General features: G+C 30.6%; 1 protein-coding gene across 2 annotated transcripts; it reads left to right on the top strand.

Annotated features, from left to right (window-relative positions):
• Window positions 1-7,141: 7,141 nt before the first annotated feature.
• Window positions 7,142-13,429, top strand: LOC118042922 (5-amino-6-(5-phospho-D-ribitylamino)uracil phosphatase, chloroplastic). 2 transcript variants are annotated; one of them, XM_035050683.2, is made up of 11 exons: window positions 7,144-7,369; window positions 7,467-7,565; window positions 7,648-7,716; window positions 7,855-7,959; window positions 8,611-8,665; window positions 9,115-9,188; window positions 10,152-10,235; window positions 10,318-10,458; window positions 10,883-10,948; window positions 12,532-12,641; window positions 13,091-13,429. In XM_035050683.2, the coding sequence occupies exons 1-11, from the start codon at window positions 7,235-7,237 to the stop codon at window positions 13,257-13,259; spliced, it is 1,107 nt and encodes a 368-aa protein (XP_034906574.1). In that variant the 5' UTR covers window positions 7,144-7,234; the 3' UTR covers window positions 13,260-13,429. The 2 variants fall into 2 exon arrangements, with proteins under 2 accessions (XP_034906575.1, XP_034906574.1); XM_035050684.2 differs by lacking the exon at window positions 7,855-7,959 and having other exon boundaries at window positions 7,142-7,369.
• The last annotated feature ends 6,198 nt before the right edge of the window (window positions 13,430-19,627 follow it).

Here is a 19,627-nt window from a genome sequence, read left to right as displayed (position 1 = left end):
CTCCACCCAAATCACACCTAAAGCATTTGATCACAACAGAATGTTGAGTTTTGATAAGAGCTTGAAAAGCTGCATATATCTCAAAGAATTCAGAACGATGTTTCATTAAATAAACCTAACAATAATGAGTATGATCATAAATAAATAAAAAAACATAATATCAAATGGTGAAGAAGAAATAGAAATACTTCGATTAAAAGGTAAGACGGAAAATTTTACCAATTTACATCCACTATAATCAGAAATGTCACAAGTTTTCAAATTTCCTAAAGCTCGCGTAGATGCCAAAAATATCAAATGAGAAGACAAAATATGACCTAGACAGGAATGCCATAAATAAAAACTAGAAGATGAAAGACTCAAACGAAAGGAAGGCGAATCAATGATAGTAGTAGTAGTGGCAGCAGCAGCAACTAACACTTTTAACTCATCTAAAATATATAGTCCATTCTCCCTACGGCCTGTCCCAATCAGCTTCTAAGACTGCAGATCTTGTATACAACAAAACGAACCAGAAAACATGACTAAATAATCACTAGAATCACATATTTGACCAACAGACGCAAGATTCAATTTGAGTTGTGGAATAAGATAAACATTAGGGAAAGACAAATGAGGTGTGACAACAGAACCAACACCTGCGAAGGACATAGGAGTGCCATCAGCAGTCATAATAGGAATGGAGGACAAAGGGGATACGGAGGTAAAAGATGAGGAATCTGGAGACATATGATGGGAAGCACCAGAATCCAAGACCCATTTAGAGTGTGACATACCTGAGGAACTATGAGGCAACTGGCCTATGGAAGAAGAAACGGACATTGCTTGTGGCTATAAGGAGAGAAACTTTTGAAATTGCTAAGCTAAAATATTAGGATCGGTAATAGAGTTTGGGGAAGTTACTACTGCAGTATTGTGGTGTGGTGGTTTATAACCCTGAGGTGGTCTATGAGAATTAGATTGTGACTAATTGTCAGACTTCCAAGCTTGATTATGTTGTCTCAACTTAGGACACTGAGCCTTCCAATGACCTTTCTACTTACAGAAACTGCACTCATCGAAACCAACCCTTGTGTAAGGCTTATTTTGATGATTAGAGAATGGGTTAGAAGGCACTGCTAATATCGAAGGATTTGAAGCAAAAAGAATTCCCTTTTCAAAATAAGACTGAAAATGTATTTCTTTAGCCAATAACTCACTAAAATAGAGTCAACAGAAGACAATGGAGAACGATACATAATTAAACCTCTAAGTCCTTCGAAATCACTGCGAAATCTTGTTAAAAATTGTATCAATCATTGCTGCTCTCTATGCTCAATATAGGCACCACATGCCTTTAATTCTGCCGATTATGTAAAAGCCAATTGATCCTAAAGATCTGTCATAGCAAAATAAAACTCTTGAATACTCATTTTCTTCCGATGAAGAGCTTGTATGTCATTCTCTAATTGATACTGTTTTGTAAAATTTGATGTGTGAATAACCTTTCCCAAACCTCTTTTGTTGTCTCATATTTCGCCAATTGTATACCTATCGAATGCTCAACAAAATTGTTGATCCAAGTAATGATCTTTGCATTATTTGCTTCCCATGTATCTATCAAAACAACATCTCCCTTTTCAATATTCTTAGGTATCATATACCCTTAAGGAAATTTTTCATTACATAACTCCAATACAAATAGTTCTTCCCATTCAACCTCACACTCATATATTGAAGTGAATCATCTTTTTCAGTAGTCATAATCAACAGTCACAAAGAACCAAAATGCAAGAGCAACGGAAAACAAAATACCAAAATAATTACAGAAACTAAACGCAAATACCAAATTGCAGAAACTGAAGGGAAGACGAAATACCAAAATAATTGCAAAAACTGAATGCAAATATCAAATTACAAAGGCTGAAGGGAAGATAAAATACCAAATTTTTGCAGAAGCAGAAGACAAAATATCACTCCAAAAAATTTGGATCCGTGAAGCTATGTTCGAGATTAAGCTTCATTCCATAAAACCAGCTCTAATACCATGTTGAAATAATTAAGATCAAACACAAAAAAGAGGCTAGAATTCTGAATAATCTGTAGATTATGAGTTCTTAGGCTTAACCTAAATACAAATAAAGTATATATAGATTAAACTGAAAGTACTATTCTACTCTTAATAAATAAAACTACATAAATATTATTTAACACTGATATCAAAAAAACAGAATTCAAAAGGAGAGGTTGTATCAAAGGGAGAGAAATAACGAGATTAGTGCTCTAAAAAAAAAATCAAAAGTCTATGTCGTATTCTAGGGGAGATGCAACAAAAACTTGATGTGTTAACGACATTAGTTGATGCCTAGCAAGCTTCATAAAGAGAGGAGCAAAAACGCCGCAATGATGATAGACAAAAAAAAAGGATGTTACCTTCATCCAAAGTTATTGGCGATGATTGTTGGTAATAAAAGAACTCCAAGAACTTCAAAAGGAGGCTAAAACTTTATCCCTTATCCCTGTTAATGATTCGAGGATGAATCATCTTAACAATCCGAACAATAAAAAAACAATAAGATTCGGATTCTGATATAAAATACACAACTATCCAGTTTCATGGCAACAATTATAATTCTTAATTCAATTATTGGATCGGATTGAAATTTTATGTAAAGTCTCTTAACATACTTTCCTAGCTTGTGGGTAGACGTGGGATGCTTATAGATGAGTCTAGAATATTCATGAATGGACTAACATCTCAAACATTATCATAATAAGCAATCTTATCTTCTTTAATACATTCAACCTCTCCAAATCACTTAAAACCTGTCATAATACAAATGAAGTGTCGCCTCCCATCCAGGCTTTCATTTAAATTTGCGTTCAAAACAACAAATTATAAAAGTTTAAATGAGCCGCCCCAGTACACTCATCACCCACTGAATCAATCTTAAAAAACTCAATTGTTAAGATTATTAAAGTATATTTGTCAACATGACAACTGATATTTGATTCAGGCTAATTAGATTCACGGTTTTTAGCATAAAAAAGAGAGAAGAAGAAGACGTGACAAAAGGGTCGTGGAATAGTACGCAAGCATGCATGCAGAGATCAGAATTGACATTCGATGCTGCATAATATTGTTGCATGCTTTTTTGGCGTAGGAATCCACTCTCAATGCAAACTCTCGAAAAGCTGACTTCTCTTATCTGCACTTGTAATTGTCTAGTTGCCAGATACATCTAGATGGTTCCAAGTGTTGTGTAGATGTGGCTGTTAGTACTTTTCCAAGACATGCCCTGCACTGGAGGAGCTTACTCTTTAACCAATGTCTGTCTTTCTGGACACAAGTTACTTACCGCGTACACAAGCTCGACTTTGAATTTTGATGTATTTCTTTTGCAATTAATTCCATCCTTTTGAGGTTTGAACATTATTTTCTTTTAGCAGATTAGTGCTACGAGGATACCATCACATTGCGATTGGTAATGCAGAAATAAAAAAACACAGGTTGATGCTCAGTGGCGGAGGTAGGGGGAGGCTGGCAGGGGCCAGGGCCCTGCAAGGAAATGTTTTTTCATAATTTTACTGCTTCTCGTGGGAGGAATCATTGAACAATAAAACCAACATTTTTTTTTTTGAAAAACTATGCAATAAATTTTAATTCATTAACATTGTTAACATGAATAGTTTTCCAGTTGCAATTAATTAATTTCACTCGCACTGTTTCAGTGAACGTGAATAATAATTTTTTTTTTTGTTTTTTAAAAATATTAATTTAAGATGAATTAAATTTACTTGTACTGTAATCTTAATTTTATTCCTAATAAAATTTTATCTAATTTTATTACACGCTTAAAAAATTATAAAAATTGTAGTTCTTCTGGATGAATTTTGTACGTAATGGAATTATGTAGATAATGGAACAATAAAAAACATTATATAAAGTATGATTTGTTTTATGATGTAATAGCAATAGTTAAATCTACAATATTTAAATTAAAAACCATGAATATATATATATATATATATTAAATTATTTTATAACATCAATTTCAAAAGCATTTTTAACCAAACATATTAAATTACTTTTTGTTCAACCTCAATTTCAACAACAGTTTTAACCAAACATATATTTTTCCAAACCAACCTTAACTAAAAGTATTTTTTATAAAAACAATTTTTTTCAAACCACAACAACAACAGCTATCGCAATACCAAACACAATATACTGGTAGACCACGTAAAAGTTATGTGTTTAAAATGTTTTTTTAATATATAAATAATATTTTTTATATTTTTAGAAAATTAATTTTTAATATTAGTATTTTAAAACAATTCAAAAATATTAAAAAAATTAATTTAAAATAAAAAATAGAATTTAGATAAATAGTATTTTGACTACAATGGTAAACATGCCTTATCATGACACCAAATAATACATCCTTTCAATATTAATCCAAATACTTCAATGTGATAATATATTTTAAACATCATAGCCATATATCAAAAGGGTAAACCAAGCATTTCAAACATAAAGATTCCTATCAAGTGCAACATTACTCTCAGCTACTGCTCATAGACTTCTTAGGTAACATCTCCCTTAATTGAACTAGTTGTGTCCATTCTTTTGCTTATCATCAAAAGACATTTGTTATTACGAGATGTTAATCATAACTTTGATGGATCTCACTAAATCATCATTTGATTATGTGTTTCTTTGCCCCTAATTGATATAAATATTGTTTGTTTTTCATTGCATTATCCATGGCTGCTCAACTTTTCAAGGACGACTAAGAAGTGTCGATATTATTTTTGTATAGGACTTTGCAAACTCGGTTGATGACTTTTTGTTTGAAAATTGCTTTCTTATTTTTTAATCAACTTTATGAATTTTAAGGGTCATGTCTATTCAAATCTAATTGTTGTAAAAAAATAAGAGAGATATAAATTTTGAAAGTATTTTGAAAATTAAGCTTCTTTGGTTAAAGATCTAACACACATCATTCAATACATGCAATTCTTTGATTATTTTGTATTTTGAAAACATAAATTGACTCCATGTAAGATTAAAGCATTTGTTTGGCTATTTTATGATTTTTTGTTTCAATTTTACTCTTATTTTTGGTATGTCATTTGATGGTACGTGATGAGGTAATTTTTTGTGAATTTCAACAGCAAGAGGCTTGAGTCAAGACTCAAGGCTTTATAAAAAAAGATTTTTTTTTAGCACTTATTTTATCAGCATACATAATAATCAGTAACTTAGTTCGTGAAGCTACAACCTTTATGGAAAAGCTTTTCATGTTTTGAGAGTGCAACTTAGTGGTTCAAATCACTTCATTAAAAAGAGTTTTTAAAAGTATATAATGAAGATATGACTAATGACTATGAAAAGAAAGAAAATTTATAAGCTCAAAAGTTGTTTGAGGGTTTCAAAAATATAAGATCACCATCAACTATTTACTTCAATCTCTTTCTTTTATTGTCTTTATAAAAGAAATGACATTTGACCATGCCATACATTTCACCAATAAATCAAGTTTTCTAAAATTAGATAAAAAAAACTCTATTTATGTTTCTTAATCATAATCAATCAATGATATAGAATCAGGCTTCACCATTTCTATGGAATATTCCCTAATTGAAATCAAACAATGACATATAATAATGTATCACCTCTTAATAAGAGTTTTCATCCATAAGAAACATTTAGTGCTGTCAATCAAAGTTAAATAAACATTGATATATAACCATACCGTTTTTTTTCAACTTCAACTCATTCAATCAATGGTTTTAGATGCATCGCTTCCTAGACTTGATAAACATTTTCCTACCTTTAACCTAGATTTGCCTTTAATTATGGGAAATTTCTACTTTTAGTTTTTTACTGTCTTTCTCAAAGTTATATATTATTATGATTCATCTTTATTTTATACTTTTTTTTTTAAATAAACATAGATGAAATTTATTTTTGCATAATATTTCTAATACGTGTAGTTTTTTATAATATTTTTTTCTTTAATTTTTTCTTAATTAATTTTATGCATGTCTGTTTCTATTATAATTTGATTTAATAAAAAATTATTTTAATAAAGAAACTCATTAAACATAACCTGGTATATGGCTTTTGCCACGAGATTAAATATCTTGATTTATATTTGTCTCTTAAATTTTCTAGTTTTGTTTTTAGTTATTATTAATGATTTAATTTTTACATTTTATACAGATGATTCTCGATTTATTTAATTAAATACATGCATAAGGTTTTCAATTTGTATAAAATATTTTTTTTATATAAAAAACTCCAATAAAAAAAACACCTGCAATAAAACACGAGTAAAATATAATTAGTAATTATTATAACTTGAACGTTATTTCACTAAAGAAAATTACCCGCTGTACAAACATCACGCTAAGACTAGTTAATTATTATTATCCAGAGAACTAGAAACGTCAGACGGTAATTGGTTGAAGTGTTTATATGAACAAAAAAACAACTTGATATATTATTTTAAGCGTTTAGTTAATAAACTTGTGTTGTAAGTCATTGGTTGAAGCATTCAGGCTCAAATCGAGGTAATGGGTTTGAATCCTAATGGAACCAATTAAATGCTTTTAAGTCATATTGTTTTCAAAAAAGAAAAGGGTAAATGACATTATATATATATATATATATATATATATATATATATTCTTTAATTTTTTTTTATTTTCTATTTTTTTTAATTTTATTTTTAAAATATATTTTTTAATTTGATTTTATCTTTTATTATTTTATTAATATTTTTTGGATCCATTCAATGAAGAAAGTCATGTGAAGTAACTTACAAACTATTTAATTTAAATTTGGGCTAAAAAAATAGTTATTCTAAAATATTTGAAATTTAAAATGTTATATGAAATTTAATAATAATATTGAAATATTTTTTGTTAATATAAATATTATTTTTTATATGTATTTTTCTTTTTATGAAAACCTTTTATGAAAACCGCAGCGAAAACATGCTCAATAAACTAACTGAAGCTAGTCAAAATGAGGAAAATCAACTTGGTTTGGATTTTATTTATTATGATTTGGATAAATATAAATTTGCAACACGCGGCGCACGTGATTCATTGGGAAGGCACGGCACGGCACGGCACAAACAGCAACATGAACCTCACAATTTAGAAAAAGAGCTCAGCAATCTGCTAACGATATTACTAGACTTTGGCTCCTCCTTCAAATTACTTGCCCTAAAAAAAAAAAAAAATGAAGTGCAGTTGCAGCAATTTTAAAAGCGTTTCATCAGCTTCATCTTCTACTTCTTCTCTGCTCCTTCCACCTTCACCCTCCTCTTCTGGTCTTCCTCACTCTCTCTTTTCCCACACTAAGCTCAAACTTCCGGTTTCTCCTCTTAACTCTTCCTCTCGTTTCTTTTTGAGTTTACAATATATATTATAACTAACTCGTGCCCTTGTTGTCTTCTCTTTATTATCTGCAGAAATTAAAGGCAAATCATCGTTTGGTGATCAAGAATGCTTGTGGGTTCGATAATAATGATGGGCTTCCCGTTTCTCCTAAAAAGCTCTTCATGCAAGAGGTACTTCTATTTTTTCTTTTTCTTTTTCTTTTTAATTTTAAAAGGGGTAAATTTTCCTTTCCTCTTTTGCTTTGTGTAATAGGCAATTGGAGCTGAATATGGAGAAGGGTTTGAGACATTTAGACAGGATGGGCTTTTAAAGGTTGATGTGGTAAGCTATATTTTTCTTACAATAATTCACTTTAATTTATCTCTTAATCTTTGTTAGAATTTATATTATAGTTTCTGAAGCAAAAAGATCATAGGTTATTGCTTAATCGGATTTACTTGTTTATGGTATTGGGAATAGGATTTTTTGAATGATAAACTGCAAGAAGGTTTCCTTCATCGGGTACGCTATGCCATGAAACCAGATGAAGCCTATGGTCTTGTTTTTTCTTGGGACAATGTTGTGGTAATTTCCTTTAACCATTTCCCTATGTGCTAAAAGCAAAGCTAAATGTTATCTTTGGTTATGCTTAGGTTTTTTATTTGGTCACATTGGGGGATGAATCTCCTGAAAAATGTCCTGAGCTCTAACGACTAATATCACACTTAAGCATTTTAGGACCGTGTTTTTTCTTCTTCCCCTCTACCTTGCACAAAAAGTGAGTTGTGATAACAGCTTGTTAACTTTTATTTAAAAAATTACTACAGCGATTTGTTAGTTCATTGTGCTGTGCTCATCCGCACTATCTCATTTTTTTTATTTGCTTAATTAGCTGCTCTAAGGTTGTGCAGCAAAGAGTTTATAAGATTGGTATCACAAATATAGGAAGATAATTCTAAAATGCCAAGAGTAGTCTGTGTGTGATTAAATAAGAGACTTGTGTGGCCTTAGTCTTCTGAGGAGAATTCAGCACCTGCATGAATAAGATCTCAGTGCTCTCAGGGATCAAAGGAAACCGATATTAGTTGGTATTTTGAAATAAAAGAACGTGGGCTTCATGCTGATTCAAATGCTGGTACTTTGGAAAGAGAGAAAGGGGAAGAGAGGGGTGGGGGAGTGAAGGGGGCGAAGGATGAGATTCATTTCCCATTATAATTGTGTGTTTGTGTGTTTCAGGCTGATACTCGATCAATAAAGTTGAATGTGTGGAAGCAGCTTGCAATTGAAGAAGGTATGAAGTAATACTTTCCCCTTTTAGTTAAACATTTATTTCCCTCAACTTCCTGATTGTAAATACTTCTAAAGCTCACTCTGTGGTTAATGTGCTGATTTTGTGGTCAACATTTAGGCTAAAATATAAGCAGAGGAAATGAAAGAATCAGCGTGCTAGTATCCATCATTTCTAAAATCAGACAATTGCTCATTTGCAGTACTGGAAGCTGTTTTTTAATGGTCTTGATCCCCAAGTTAATTTCAAACTTTGAATCAGCTGCATGTTGTTTTATCCTCATTATAAACAAATTGGTTCAAGTGGAACATCTCTTTAGGTTGTGTCTAGATCTCAAATTGATTTTTATATTTATGCAATATTGGTTTTACCTAATTGAAAATGGATACTAAGCCAGAAATTTATGTGACATTTTTTGTAATGTATGTGCTATCATTATGATTCTTGTGCAGGAAAGGAAATTCCTGAAGATGAGCTTGCTCAAAGACTGATGCTATATGCAGATGCGGATCACATACTGCACAAGGTTTTAAAACTTTTCACTTTAGGATTTGGTTGCTATTATGAATATATAATGTCTAAAAGATTAGCTTTCTTATTATATTAGAGATATTTCTCCATTATCAGATGGTTTGATGCAATGAATTCCTTTATGCCCTTGCTGATTGCCTTGAAAAAGCTTTGGAAATACAGGCTTTCAGCAAGGTAGCATTACAAAAGCACTTATTATTATTATTTTAGCTGTGAAAATTATGCATTCTGAGAATGAAGAATAGAGGAGAGAGAAATAAAAGTTCTACTGACAGGATAAGGTTTTGGTCTTTCATCTAATTACATCAGTTTGCCAAACTTTCAGAGCAAGTTCGTTCCCAGATTTGAAAAAAAAAGAAGTGGGGTTTTTTATTGACTATAAGCCTTCAACCATTTAATTAACTTTTGTGGTTATATGAAGCAGTTCTCACTCAAGTTCCTTTTAGAGAAGCGGGCCTAAGCATTCAGATGGTTAGAGAGGGAAATTTTAAACTTCACCCATTAAGAGAGTAGTGGTGCTTTTTGCAAATGTTTTATTTAATATGAAAGATGTGTGCCTGAATTGGTCTCAGAATAAGGTGCATCAAAGGGTCACATTTGTGTAGACGCACAGGGTTTTGGGGGTTCCTAAATTTTACAATTTCAGCTCCCTGTTTATAATTTTAGAAATGCATATATTTTGAGTTTCAAATTAATTGAATTGAAGAAAAGAAGTAATGGTTTGGGTTGACCTAGGCGATATGGTGACTTATAACTGATGTATGAACATAGAGTTTTTATTCTGTTTTATAAAATGATCCCTGAAGCATAGCTTCCTTAAATCTATGGCATGATGCTCCAATACATTTAATCTTCTTGGGCTGTTTTTCTTGTTCCACTGATACACTTCTTTTATTTTCATATTAACCATCATTCATATACCTTGTATTAGTTGCTTGATATGTCCTATAACTTTCAGGGATTGCTCTGGGAGACAGCAGAAAGTGAAGTGGTTAGATTGAAGTTACGACTATCCCAGTTGTATCATGCTAATCTACTTGGGGTGAGTGTCCTAGTCTTTACGTGGTTGCACAGCCTGTCTCTTTAACTCCAAAATTCACCTGGCTATCAATGTTTTCACCCAGCTTAGAGAACCCATTGAGGGGCTGGAAGAATGGCTGGATGCAGTAAGTAGAGCTCATATACCCTGTGCTGTTGTTTCATGTCTTGATCGAATAAACATGGTAGGTGCCCTGGAGCGTATGGGTCTCAAAAAGTATTTCCAGGTATATAATTTACTTTGAGTTTGCGCAACATTTTGAACAGATAACCTGCTAGATATCACACAGACAAGCTGTATTATTGAGGACATTGCAGCTCCTAAGCACCAAGGGCTCTTGGAATTTGGAGCTCAAGTGCTAAGTGATAGACAAAATTGTTACTGGAGCCATGCTCACTTTTCAAAATAACGAATTATGGTGGACTTCTCACATTTCAAATAGTATACGGGATACTTTTTATAATTTCTTTAGTAATTTGCATTATCAACTAATGATACAAGCTAATGAAGATTACATGTTACATCAGTCACACCTGATACGAGGGCCTTATATTATTCTTAAATAAAACTGGATGAGAAGTAAATTTCTATGTTTATGTTTTCAATATCAACCAACTTCCCGTGGGTAATTATCTTTTTTGGGTGTTCAGGCTATTGTGTCTGAGGAAGACGGCATGGAGTCAATAGCGCATAGATTCCTTTCTGCAGCTATGAAGGTATGGTCGAGAACTCACTCTAAAGTTGCTTGATAATATTTCCTCAGAGTAAGAGTTCTTGCCTTTTGATCTTCCAATGAACTCACTCTAAAGTTGCTCTGTAATATTTCCTTAGAATTAGATAGCTAAAGGCGTGCCATCTGATCTGCATCATGCAATAAGCAATGGTCTGCTTATACATGTCTAATTTTAAATTCCGATAAGCTTGAAATTATGGTTTTGAAAATATTTGGGTACAACAAACGTTCTACAAAGAGAAAGCGTTCAAGGATAGCAGGTGAAATTACAAGTGCAGTAATGACTCTCCCTATTTATTTTTTTAGTTTTGGAGACTGAAGGGTTGCTTGATTCTGGTTGATTGGAAAAGATTTCAAAATGAAATCTGTGGTTAATCTAAGGGTATAGGAAAGAACTTTCTTATAGATTATAGACCTACATGTGGCCTGTTGTTACTGCACAGAAAAGGCAGAATGAACATCATAAATGAAGGATTGAAATTCAGGTGGATGTGAATTATACTTGTGGAAATTGTATACTACAGCCTCATGTAAATCTTATAGATACATATAATTTTCATGGAACCAGCTTTAAATAGATATGCAAGGATTGTGAAATAGGACTTAAGAGTAGCCCAACTCGTATAAAATTCTGAGACAATGGAAAGAATGTCCATTCCTTTTACCAGCATGTTGACCTTGTTGCTTGTAGATAGGGAAAAAAAAATTCATGGCCTTGTTTCTTTTTTCTTCCGTTTCTTCTTTATTTTATTTTTATGAAAAGGTTCATGACCCTGCTTCATACTCCAAAAAGCAGCATATTTAGCAGCCTACAAACCCTTGTTATCATCTCACCTAAACTTATGTTTTCTGGTCAATCAATTATGCAATCAATCACATCTAATTTATACCCATGTCTTTGTGGACATAAATATATGTGCTTTACTTTATGCTCTCATTTTTTGTTGAATGTTCATTTCATTTGTAGTGCAACGAAGATATAAATGACACTCTTCTTGGTTGGTCATCTTCTTTTCTTTTCTTTATTATTTTCTTTTAGGAGAATTTCATTGGCTATCTTATTTGGGTTTATGGTCGTTGAATGCTAATCTACAAACAAATTACAAATAAAAATATTTCAACTAATTCATAAAAAAATTGTCTATTTGTGCTGTCATTTTTATTTGACTAGTGGCAATTTTAGGTAAATATATGTAATTGATGTATTCACTTCATAAATTTAAATAATAATTAAAATAAATGTAATTTAAATTGAAAAGGATAGCAATAATTTGTCAATATTAATCTTTATTGTATGTTGTAGACTGTACTATGAGAGCCATAATATTTGGTCACTAATCTGTAAGTTCCCCCCCTGCAACATTAGTTTTCAGGCTCTGCCATCTTGGAAAACAAAATCTCTCAGATGAGCAGTTGAACTTTAGAACAAAAGAATCAAGTTGGGCAGAAGATTAATGCATGCCTTGTATAAAAATGCATCTCATTCCCATGTTCACTCATTTTCTTTTTAATTGCAGCTTGAGTTTCATTTCTCTCTCTTGACCTTCTTGCATAAATTCTTTGCAGCTGGACCGCAAACCATCCAAGTGTGTGGTGTTTGAAGATAACCCCAGGGGCATAGCTGCTGCTCATAACTGTACTATGATGGCTGTAGGATTAATTGGTGCACATCCTGCGTGCGTACTTAAACATTTACCTATGGAATTTTTAGATGACCTAAACTGAGTAATTAGATTGGTAGTTTTTTTTTTTTTTTTATCAACTAAGCAATTGATTGATTTCTAATGGTTTCAATTTTTCATCCGTACTCAAAGAATGATTTGTCTTGAAGATTCTACCTTCACTAACTCAAACTTTGTTGTTTCTGTTGATCCAAACTGCATCTCCAAAAGGGATGCTGCTGACAGTCATTTCAATTCCTTATGATCTGTTTTATTGACCAAAAACACTTGATTTATTTTCTGAAGTGGACTTGGAATTATTACAGAAATTAATGCATTTTGATGTTCTTAACATGCATTTGTAATTTGAATACACGATTATTTGATCTATATTTTTGGTTGAAAAGCATCTATAATAACTCTACCCCCTTTACTCAGATACTTGTTAATGTTGAAACATGCAGGTATGATCTGGTGCAGGCTGATCTAGCTGTTGCAAGCTTCAACGAACTTTCAGTGATCAATCTCCGGAGACTATTTGCTAACAAGGGCTCTACTTTTATGGACCGGCAAAAGGAGATTGTAGAGAAATCTCCTCCGAAGAGAAAGCTATCAGTCGACACCATATACTAAATTCATTTCCATCTTGCCCCTCCTTTTCCCAATCCCCCCTTGTGATTTAGCATCATAGCATTTATAATCTTATTTTAAACTAGTTTTTCCCTTCTCCAGTTAGAAAATATGCTGTTTGACATTTTTTTACATGGTTGTACAGTGAGTAGATATGCAATTCTTATTTCATATGATCAAAATCTTATTAGATTTCTTTAGGGGCTAAAATATGTTCAGCCGTGCATTCTATTAAATTTCTTGTAAAAAGTAGAAAGACACTATCTTTTCAGCAGGACATGTTATTCACTTCGCACAAAAAAATTGTTAAATTTTTTCAAAACCAAACGAAGGGATTCTTTAAAATTCTTTGTGATCTTTGAAAAATGTTAGTAGTCGTTGGTAATGTTGTTTTCAACAAAAATTTGATTACTATTTTAAATGTATGTTCTCAAAAATTTGAAAAGATTAATATTAGTCATCAAGTAATTGTAAATATTATTATAAAAGAACTTTAATCTTATTTAAAAAGAATGAAATAATTAAATGACGTTTTAAAAATTATTGTAACTATTTGTTTAAAGAGAATTTTATTTTAAAATATAAAAAAATTAAGGTTGAAGCAAATGAAATTCATGTGACAAGGGGAGCTCCCGGCCAAGCTGGCAACCCTATTAATTTAGAAAACAGTGAATGACATGTTTGATAAAGTTACAAAGTTTATATATGTAGATGAGATGTTGTTTATTGAAAAATCAAGGTTTAAGTTTTTGAACTTTTTAAGATCTAAAATTTAACTTTTTTTATCTAAAAATATCTAAAAAATATGTTAGAAAGTTTAATTACCTCATTTTAAACCTAAATCATTCCTTTAAAAAGACTAAAAATAAAGAATCGAACCTAAATAAAACAATATTTATAAATCATGAAACAAAGACACCTTCACTGAACTCTCCTCTCCAAAACTAACTCATGGATACTAAGATGAGTTTTTTTTATGGCTGAAATATGAGAAAAATAAAGTTTTAGTATCGAAATGTAAAAATCTAAAACCAAAGATGCAAAAATTGAAAATTTTAGAGATCAAATTAAACTTTTACAAAAACTTCAAGGATCAAATTGAATGTCTTTAACATCTAGGGGATGGAGATGTGAGGAAAATAAAATTTTAGGATCAAAACAAAAACAAACTACATAAACTAAAAATGTAAAAATTGAAAACTTTAGGGACTAAATTAAAGACTAAATCAAACTTTTGTGAAAACTTCAAAGATAAATTGAACTTTTTTTTAACATACAGGGTTGAAATGCGAGAAAAATAAAATTTAGAACTGAAACATAAACACCTAAAATTACATGAATGAAAATTATAAAATTCAAAAAAATTATAGACCAAACTAATTCTTTTAAAACTTTAGATCAAATTGAACTTTTTGAAGATTGCACTGTAAGAGAACATATCAACCACAAAATGGCTTTGTGTTTTGGTGTATAATAGCAAAGCTAAAATAAACACCTAGATCTTTTAGGTCATAAGACTAGCCAATTGACTCATGTTTTATTGGGGGTCAAATCATATTTTTGTTTAATGCAAGAAAAAATATGCAGGCATTGCTAACATGTTTTACAACATAAAAACTTCTTAATTGTGAAATGAAAATTTCATAAAATAAATAAAAAATTATATACGAAAAAAAAAAGGTTTTTTTGAATGATGTTGTTTATCTAATAAAGACTTTGATGCGAATCTCGAGATCAAGTGGTCACGCAATTCACAACAACATTGATAATGAATCCCGAAAAGCCGAAACATGTCTGATTGGAGTGTGACATAATGTAAACATATCCTAAGACACCATCACTATTGGAATAAGAACCCCCACCCTATGAATACCAATTCATGAACGAGAAGTATGAGGAAGATATCACAAAGCCAGTTAATCTTAAATAAGTCAATTTAGTTCATTAGAGAACTAAAGAATAAGAGAATCTCTCTCACACAAGTTGAATAAATTCAGCATAAATAGTATTATCAATTTTGAATAATTTATCCTTACAAAGAGTATTTATACTTTTGAAAATAAAAACCCTAATGGATCTACTCTTATGGGTTAAATTGACCTAAAACCTATAATAATAAACTCAAAAGTATGGACCCAAACAAGCATTGACCCATAGCTGAAATCTAATTAATAATTAAGCTCAAACAAGCCTTAGACTTTAGCTAATTAATCAAGCCCAAAGATGTAAATTAAGAATGAAAAACTAAATGTTAAAGATTCTCTCTAATCTGCCATAACTTATAAAGATCTAAAATAAATAAAAGACAACTAAAAATAAAGTATTTATAGAGTCCCTAACTGCCATGTATCCTAAGAAAGAGAGGACTCCAATTATTCAATAAATCCAATCTACATTATAAATCCTTATAGCCCAATCTCATGCAAAATTTTAGAGCCTAAATAAGTCTCATTTAATCTTTCATTGCTATAAAAAACTAACCCATTACAAGTCTGGATTGATTAGGCTAAAAATAGCTAAGAAAGAACACTTTATGATGAATCTACCAACACAGTAACAATAAATTCTTCTAATTTGAATAATATGTTACCAAACTTCGATTGACTTGTAAGCTTATCACAATATATTTACACATATCTAATATCTTCTTAAAATTTTTTAACTAGATCCGATATACATTTTGAAAGGTATGTCTTATTACAATTATTTATAATTAATAACATAATGGTTATTTTTCAATATTTAACAGGTTCTCATGATAGTTAAATTGATGATTAAATTGTAATTGGACTGAAAAATAATATTTTAATTTTATATGATAACCATTATATCGGTATCAATTTGGTTATCAATTTAACTATCATGAGAACCATAAAAGTAACTAAACTCAATCATTTGGTTATTAAGTACAATTGAATTATAACCATTTTTTAATAAGAAAACATAAACATTTAGCTAATTATGAGTGGTTAGTCATCGGTTTTGCTCATCATTGTTATCCCTACTACCATATAAGCACTTGAAAATAAACATATATGTTATCCCAAATAATCTAGACATGACCTCATAATACTAAAATTACTTATATATCCTTGAGTCATTGGCCATCTTATGTACTAAACTCTCGCGGTTATCACCCTCTCTCTATATCTGATCTCTTCTCTCTTAATCTCTCTCACAACCTACTCTCTCTCTATCTCTGTTCACTCTATATCTTTGTCATGTTAAGTTGGTTATTGAGAAGTTTTCTTCATATGTAAACCATAACATATTTCATAATCAAATTTTGCTTTTCTTTGTTCAATTGAATGAGCTTTCCCTTATGTAAATAATAATAGTTACACTGTTTAATTTCATCATCTTATTTTCTTTGTTGGCAGGTCAGAAAGGAAAAGATAATAGAAAAATGATAGTAGAGAGAGGGGGGAGGAGTGAGAATGAACGTGACATGGAAAAGGAAAGTGAGTGGGTTTTTATCTTTTGAATGTCTTTTAATATTTTCATTTATATTTGATTACTTAATAACATGAGATTGCATCATATGAGATTGTGCTCTACTATGAGTTAAATAATTTTTTTTTTAGTTTAAAAACATGATGATCATTCAACACAAGCGTGTCATAAAAAAAAAAAAAAAAATAGGTTATAAACCTGATTGAATCAAATAAATTACATTAATTTTAATAAGATGATAAAAAAAAATAACAATAATAAAGAGACGAAAACTTAATTATAAAGTGATGACAATAATGAAAAGAAAAGTTTTTTTTGAAAAAGGAAAATGACCCAATTAAATTATAAGCAAGCTAAACATGGAAGGATAAAATTGTAGGGGGAAAAAAAGAAAAAAAATCAAAGCAAAACATGCTACGCAAGCTTTCGGGTAGGACTGCATGCATGGCCCATTAAAAAAGAGGTTTGTTTTGCGGGCCAAGACTCTTTTATTTTATTTGTGTTAAAGGGTGAAAATTTAAAAAAAAAACTTTAATGCGAAAAAAAGCAATGAAAAAAATAAAAACTTGAGTTAATCTGAGTTAACTCGTCAAACATGTAATCTTGGACATGAAATCTTAATAATCACATAAAAAAAAAACTAAAAAAACTAATGAAGCTCAATCCACAAACAACACAATTATGGATGATGGAATAATAATAATAATAATAAAAACCGGCGTCAACTTAGGTTAATGTTTAAAATTTGTTATTTGGTATATGAGATTGAGATTAGTCTATAGAAGGCAAACATGAAAAAAATCATAAAACCAAATCCCTAATATAGAAAAAAATTGAGGGATAAAATTGAAAAAAAAAGTGGCAAAACAAATAGAATTCAAAAGAATAAAAATCAAATTCAATATAAAAACGAAACAAATTGTTTAGAAATTAAATTGAAACAAAGTCAAATAGTAAAATGAGGAAAAACAAAACAAATAGAAATAAAAAAGATGAGGGTAAAAATTGAAACAAAAATTAAATTAAATAAAATATTGAGAGATGAAATTAAAAGAAAAATTCAGCCAAAAAAGGATTGAGGATAAAGTAAAATGAAATCAAAATAATGAGTACCAAATTCAAAGAAATAGAATTGAATCAAATATAAGGGACACGATTGAAAATGAAAGGGTTCAAAATAAAATAAAACAATTAGCAATTCAAAGAATAAGAGCCAACTTGAAAGAAAAAATAAAGTCAAAGGATAAAATTCAAGTTTTGCAAAACAAAGACAAAGAAAAGAGGGAGAAGAAGAAGAAAAAGGTCAACCAAAGGCCAACCACAACTTTAACGACCACACACTCCATATGATCGTGAAGAGGACGGTTGTACCTTTTGAATGTCATGGAAGGTGGGGGATGACCATCATAAAATATGGCACGTGCCAGTCAAATGGCATCGACGAGGAAGATGCACTGTCGCGTGAATGCAACGTGTTTGACAGCTTTGCCTTTTAAGAATATCATATTTTTGTTAAAAGTTGAAAATGCCCCTAACTAACCATAAATATAACAAAAAAAAAAACAAGTAAATTTGCAAAAATATCCTTGAAGCAAAGCTAAACAAATTCTTATACCAAGGGTAATTTAGTATTTTTATTGTGCATATGAAAAGGAAAAGTCGAGAAGGCCTTTGGAGTATACTAATTTTTTTTTTGTTTTAAGAGTAATTCATTCATTACAACGTGTTAAGAAAATTCAAAGAACAATGTCCCACGTGTGTGGCGTTGTGACGATCGTCCTCTTGAGTCGGGATATTCTTGGTGATGGGTGGAAAAAATAATAAATTATTTTTTCTTATCAGTAAAAAAAGATGGAGTTGTCACTTAGTATTTTGGTGACTAGAAACTTTAATTTTCTCTGAGTCTAGATAAGAGGACTAGTTGTGTATAAAAAAGACGTATCACTCCTAATACACCTTACTTAGGATAAACTGCATTGTTTGTTCACCTGATATAAACTAATGTATTTGTTGTGTTTTCTAATAATTGGTCTATCTAAGGTTAAGAAAATTCCTTCTTGATAATGGGGTCATTATCTTATCAGGTTAAAAATAATTATTTTAATGTCAAAACATATAAATAAAAGAAAATATTTTTTACACAATATCAGGGATACATATATACGTTTATAATCTCATATATTTAAATAAAACAAAATGAATTTTTTGGTGTTTTAAAAAAGTAAGGCCAAGTTTAACTTTATTGTAAATAAATTTTAGAATTTGAGGGCTAGAATGTGATTTATATAGGGAACTATAATTTTAGACCTAGAAAAGTTAAGTAGGGACTTGATTGAATAAATTTCTAAAATTATCCTAAAATAATATATGTAATATTATTTAGGAGATAAGTTGATATTTTATCATTCATAGAGTTTTCAAGTTTTCCTATAAATAGAGTATTATGCCTTTTATTTGAAGTATGGTAAACAAAAATACAAAACACATGAAAAACATAAAAGAAAAGAGCTATCACTCAAAGACATCGCAATTCCTCTCTCTCCTAAAAAGGTTTAGGAGATTTATCATTGGTGATTCATGTGCATTATTATTGATGGTCTACGGATTAATGGGACAGATCAAGACTCAAGAGGAGGTCTGATTACACTAGGTTAGGCTAGCTTCTTAAAATTAAGATAACAGGAGATCCGACTATTTAACCGGGCTCAAATTTTTTTCCAGGTGATTCTATAGGCGATTCTGCTGTGGGAGCATTATGTTGCTTATTGGATCATTGGATCTTCCAGGTCCATAAATTGCTTTTTGGGTCAATTTTGTTATTTTCTTAGGATTTTTTAGATTTATTATTTTTATTTTGGATTTTGATTTTAATTTTCTTAATGTTTTTGGACTCTAGGTTGTTTTCTAGCATAGTTCAA

This window comes from Populus alba, chromosome 19 (genome assembly GCF_005239225.2).
Source record: "Populus alba chromosome 19, ASM523922v2, whole genome shotgun sequence".
NCBI lineage: Eukaryota > Viridiplantae > Streptophyta > Magnoliopsida > Malpighiales > Salicaceae > Populus > Populus alba.
The sequence above is the reverse complement of the archived record's forward strand: the minus strand, read 5'-3'. Positions and strand labels throughout refer to the sequence as shown.

Bases quoted from the DNA above. Each gene is read 5' to 3' on its own strand.
- LOC118042922 (XM_035050683.2), top strand. From the start codon at position 7,235: ATGAAGTGCAGTTGCAGCAATTTTAAAAGCGTTTCATCAGCTTCATCT. The intron at 7,370-7,466 runs GTTTCTCCTCTT...TATTATCTGCAG, and splicing joins ACACTAAGCTCAAACTTCCG to AAATTAAAGGCAAATCATCG. The intron at 7,566-7,647 runs GTACTTCTATTT...TTTGTGTAATAG, and splicing joins AAAAGCTCTTCATGCAAGAG to GCAATTGGAGCTGAATATGG.